Source organism: Tupaia chinensis, unplaced genomic scaffold, assembly GCF_000334495.1.
Source record: "Tupaia chinensis unplaced genomic scaffold, TupChi_1.0 Scaffold000573_1, whole genome shotgun sequence".
Taxonomy (NCBI): domain Eukaryota; kingdom Metazoa; phylum Chordata; class Mammalia; order Scandentia; family Tupaiidae; genus Tupaia; species Tupaia belangeri.
In genome coordinates, this window is record NW_006160087.1 from 2,418,759 (window position 1) to 2,424,449 (window position 5,691).

General features: G+C 54.1%; 1 protein-coding gene across 2 annotated transcripts in view; it reads left to right on the forward strand.

Annotated features, from left to right (window-relative positions):
- TSLIG1 (tRNA splicing ligase complex subunit 1) overlaps positions 1-2,202 on the forward strand; it is a 27,348-nt gene extending 25,146 nt beyond the window's left edge. For both annotated transcript variants that reach the window (XM_006158101.3, XM_006158102.3), the window contains one exon: positions 1,740-2,202. In XM_006158101.3, the coding sequence (XP_006158163.1) occupies positions 1,740-1,826 (87 nt within the window). In that variant the 3' untranslated portion in view covers positions 1,827-2,202. The remainder of the gene's footprint in view (positions 1-1,739) is intronic.
- The last annotated feature ends 3,489 nt before the right edge of the window (positions 2,203-5,691 follow it).

Sequence of the window (5,691 nt, forward strand, 5' to 3'; positions counted from 1 at the left end):
AGCTAGCACACACACCCGATAGCAAAAAACTCAAAAAAAAAAAGAAAGAAAGAAAGAAAAGAACATGCCAGGTGTGTGTGTGTGCATGCCCCACATCCCAGGTGGAATGGAGAAGGGATTGTGGCATGACCATCTTCCCTGGGGGGGAGGGATACCTCCTTTTCTTGCTCTTCCTGTCCCTGCCTTCCTCCTTCCCTCTCCCCTTAGTGAGCACCCCTGCTGTATAGCAAATTTTTTTTTTTAAAAAGGAAAGAAAAGGCAGATGTGGGGCCAGCAGATGGCATAGCCATTATGTTGTGGACTCCCACCTCACTGACCACAGTTCGAGTGCTGGACCCAGTGACTTGAAAATCACGTTGGGGGACCAGCACATGGCATGGTGGCTAAGGCACTGGACTCCTACATGGTCAACTGTGGTTTGGGTCCCAGACTTGGTGGCTTGTTTTCTTTCTTTCTCTCTCCCTTTCTCTCTGGTGAGCACATGTGCCTTAAAGCTAACTTCAAATAGGGAACCAGCAGTTAGCGTAATGGCTATGTCGCTGGACTCCCACGTAGTCGACCGCAGTTCACATCCCGGACCTGGTGGCTTAAAACTCATGCCGGGTACGTGTGCGTGCGTGCCCAAGATCCCGAGGGGAGAATGGAGGAGAAGGGATTGTGGTGTAACCATCCCCCCTGGGGCGTGATTTCTCGCTTTCTGTCTCTCCGTCTCTCTCTATCTGTCTGGCGAGCGCACGTGCCCTATAGCAAAAACCTCTCCAAAAGAAAAAAAGAAAAAAACTAACTTAAAATAGTAATAATAAATGAAAATTTAAAAAAGAAAAGTCAAAGGCAGTTACCACTGAAATCCTTCAGTGAGATCTTCACATTTCTTTTGTCCTATAGAGCTAGGAAGTGCCATCCACAGTGTGTCACCTGGTGGTTGTGGGTGCAGTTACTGCAGATCCTCTTTAGGGCTGGAGGAACGTTGATCCTGTGGTTCTGAACGGGGCAGGGTGTGTGGGGCGGCATGGGCCAGAACCATGTAGAAAGCTTGCCCTGGGAAACTGTCTCCCTCCCAGCTAGAAATGGAAAGAGAAGAACCCCAAGAGGTGAAGTGAATTTGGCAGCCGAGGAGAGAATAGCTGGGTTCCTAGAGCCCAGTGGTAGTGTAGGAGAGGACTCAGCTAGAGGGAAGCCCTGGCCAAACAGTGGGACTGAAGCCACCGGGTAGAGGAGACCTGGGCAGCGTGCCGAGTGGTTACGCGGCTGGATCGCACAGCTGACCGTCCCCTTGGCGTCTCGGAGGCGGGAGCAGTAGGTGGGCATAAGCCTGTGTGCCCGAATCCCGAAAGGGGGAGACGAAGGGGTTGTGGCGGACCGTGCCCATGGGGCTGGGGTACGCTTGCTTTCCTCTCCAGTGAGTGCGCGTGCGCCCTGACTAAATTTTCCCAAGGAAAGATGAGGGAAAACGGCGCTCAGACAGCTCCCACAGCCAGGGCGCAGGGCCGCAGGGCGGGGGGCCGCAGGGCGGGGCCCAGGGGGAGGCCCGTCTCCTGGCTCCCGGCCGTCCCCTTGCTGCTGTGCACCGCTTCCGCGGGTTGCGGTGGAATTGCGTGCTCACTCACCTGGTGAGCGGTTCTTTCCTGCGGCTGGTCTCTCGGAGTAGCAGTCATTTCACTTGTGCAGTCGGCGCTGAGACTGATGATGCTGGTTTGGGCGCTCGTTTTACATGTTTTCCTCTCTAATTCCATCTGTAGGGAACAGAAGTCAAAGCGGTAACATACTCGGCAATGCAGATCTACAATGAAGAGAAGCCGGAAGTGTTTGTGATCATCGACATATGAGACACCGGGGAGGGGATAAGACCCGGCGCTGCCCTGAAGGAAGGCCTCTCTCTCTCTTGAGAAAATGCCATGATTTAAATTCTGCATATCTGTTGATATATGGAAATTCACGAACAGAAATTAAGTGTGGCTTTCAGAAATGGAAAACGGGCACAGCCGTGGTCCCTGACTCCCACACTTTCAGACTACACACTTCTCACGGGGCAGTGACAGCTCCTCAGCTGACAGCTCCCCACTGGGGACAGGGCCCGCTGGCCTCCCAGCAGGCTGCAGTCCCTTCGGCAGGGCGCCAGAGACCCTCACTAATGTAAGCGGCAGCCCAGGCCTGGATCCCGTTTGAGGAAGGATAATTGCAAAAATACATGTTTACACCTGGGATTCTGCTTCTCTCCGAAATAGGCTAAGACGTACCTGTGTACAATACACCGAGGGTCGCTGAGGGACACCCCGTGTGCACGGTACACCGAGGGTCGCTGAGGGACACCCCGTGTGCACGGTACGCCGAGGGGTGCTGAGGGACACCCCGTGTGCACGGTACGCCGTAAAAGGGGTGAAGCTATTGTTCACTTGGTGAGGGTGGGGATACAGCTTTTTCAACTGGCAGTAAAGTGAGTAACAAGTTAATGAAGAACTTTAAGGTGGGTTTGTGGCATGCTTAAGCATTCTATTGTGCCTGTGGCACCACTGTTAAGTATTTCATTAGAACATTAGCTACCATGGGGCTGGAGTGTCCTGGGCCAGTTTTGGCTTAAAAGGTTATTTTTAAGTTTATGTTAAATGTATCTTGAAGGGCCTTCCAAAGGTCAAAAAGACACCCCGTGTGCACGGTACGCCAAGGGTCGCTGAGGGACACCCCGTGTGAACGGTACACTGAGGGGTCTCTGAGGGACACCCCGTGTGCACGGTATGCCAAGGGTCGCTGAGGGACACCCCGTGTGCACGGTACGCCGAGGGGTGCTGAGGGACACCCCGTGTGCACGGTACGCCGAGGGGTCGCTGAGGGACACCCCGTGTGCACGGTACGCCAAGGGGTGCTGAGGGACACCCCGTGTGCACGGTACACTGAGGGGTCACTGAGGGACACCCTGTGTGCATGGTACACTGAGGGTCACTGAGGGGTGCTGAGCGACACCTCATGTGCACGGTACACTGAGGGGTGCTGAGCGACACCTCATGTGCACGGTACACTGAGGGGTGCTGAGGGACACCTGTGCACGGTACGCCACGGGGTCGCTGAGGGACACCTGTGCACAGTATGCCGAGGGGGCGCGAGGGACACCTGTGCACGGTATGCCACGGGGTCGCTGAGGGACACCTGTGCACGGTACGCCGAGGGGACGCTGAGGGACACCTTGCGTGGTATGCCGAGGGGGCGCTGAGGGACACCTGTGCACAGTACACCACCACGGGGTCGCTGAGGGACACCTGTGCATACGCCGAGGGGACGCTGAGGGACACCTTGCGTGGTATGCCGAGGGGGCGCTGAGGGACACCTGTGCACAGTACACCGAGGGTGGGCTGAGGGACACCTGTGCACGGTACGCCAAGGGGACGCTGAGGGACACCTTGCGTGGTACGCTGAGGGAGCGCTGAGGGACACCTGTGCACGGTACGCCGAGGGGGCACTGAGGGACACCTGTGCACGGTACACCGAGGGGACGCTGAGGGACACCTGTGCATGGTACACCAGGGAGCGCTTCTGAGGGACACCTGTGCACGGTACCGAGGGGGCACTGAGGGACACCTGTGCACGGTACACCGAGGGGACGCTGAGGGACACCTGTGCACGGTACGCTGAGGGAGCGCTGAGGGACACCTTGCACGGTATGCCGAGGGGACGCTGAGGGACACCCTGTCACACCTTTCTGCTTCTCCCTTTCTGTTCTCTTCCTCAGACTTTTTTCCTTCTCTATTCCAGTTTCTTCCTAGTGTTAATCTTGCTCTCGCCTATATCTTTTTTTAAAGATTTATTTATTTCCATTTGTTGTTATTTTTTAATATAACCAGAGTGAGACAGAGAAAGAAAGGGAGGAAGCAAGCCACCAGCTCCACAACTCAAACTACAGTCGGCCATTTGGGAATCCAGCGCCTTTAACCACCACGCCACCTGCTGGCCCTCTCTCATATCTCAGCTGAGTGTTTATTTTCAAAAATCTGAGATTTCCTTCACACTAAACTGATCTCCCCTCTAGAAAGCTCCCGTCCAAAACTCATAGTATTAAACACTCAAAGGGTGCATCAGTCCCGAGAGGAGAATGGAGGAGAAGGGATTGCGGTGTGGCCATCCCCCCGGGGGGTGATTTCTCGCTTTCTGTCTCTCTGTCTCTGTCTTCTGGCAAGTGCACGCACCCTATAGCAAAACCTCTTCCCCCCAAAAAGAAAAGTTATGGAGGGAGGGGTTGTGTGGCAGGTGGTGTGGTGGTTAAGGGCACTGGACTCCCACATGGCTGACCATGGTTCAAGTCCCAGACCTGGTGGCTTACTTTCTCACTTCTCTCTCTCACTCTGTGCCTCTCTTGTCAAATTAAAATAAATAATAAAAAGTTAAGTAAAATAATTCCATTAAAAAAAAATGAGTGGGGAAACAGCAGGTGACGTGGTGGTTAAGGGTGTTAGAGTCTCGGGGGACCAGCAGTTAGTGTAATGGCTATGTCGCTGGACTCCCATGTAGTCGACCACAGTTCGAGTCTCAGACCTGGCAGCTTGCTGACTCTCTATCTCTGTCTCTTTCTGGTCAAATTAAAATAAATAAAGTTAAATAAAATAATTCTTAAAAAAAAAATACTTATGAGCGAAAAAGGGAGGAAGAATACCGGATGGAAGGATCACTGGGTGGAAGGGAAGGAGATGAAAGGCTGGAAAGAAAAAAGTAACCCTGGTCATACTTGAACCACGCTGGCCAGGTGCCCGTCCCAAATCCCTCTGGCGCTAGTCTGTTCTCTCGGGAGTCCAGCCCTGTCCAGTCCTGTCCTTCCTGGGCCTCCCACAGGCCTGCCTGCAGACTGCCAGAGCGCCTGACACTAAGAGCAGCAGCCGCTGCCCGCCGTCCTGCTGTGCGGGGAGTGTTGGGGGTGTGCTAGCCGGGGACAGCCGAGGCGGGGAGGTGGGAAGGCACAGTGCGGTGCAGAACACAGCCACAGCCTAGTAAAATAGGTGCACAGCGTGCCTTTTGCTCGAGTGGAGAGATCAGCTAGCTCTCAGCTGTAGGGTGGTGGTTTCAGGCTGGGGTCAGAACATGCGACTGCGTGGGTTTGAGTCCCTGCGGCTGCTCTCGGACACGGCCTGGTTTTCAGGGCAGTGTGGTCGGTCCCCTTCTCAAATTTCCACATACTCCTGTTCTAAGTGGGGAGGGCGTGGGGATCTGTCAGATCCTGAGAAATGCGGGCTTCTTACTAAGTGCTCGTTGCACAGGACCAAAAAATGTCTGTAAATGTCCACCATCACACACGCACACACACACACATGCACACGCACACACATGCGCGCACCAGAATCTAGCTTTCGGGCTGTAGGTGTGAGGGCTCTCCGGGGGTGTCTTGTGGGGCTCCAACTTTCCAGAAGAAGTAGTTGTGGGAAAAATGAAAACAGAGGGGACCAGCAGTTGACATAATGGCTATGTTGCTGGACTCCCACATAGTCGACAGAGGTTCGCATCCTGGACCCGGTGGCTTAAACTCACGCTGGATGTGAGTGCATGTGTGCCCAAGATCCAGATCCCGGGAGGAGAATGGAGGAGAAGGGATTGTGGCGTGGTCATCCCCCCTGGGGGTGATTTCTCGCTTTCTGTCTTTCTGACAAACGCACATGCCCTATGACAAAATCCTCTCAAAAAAAAAAAAAAAAAAAAATAGAAAACGGACAACGT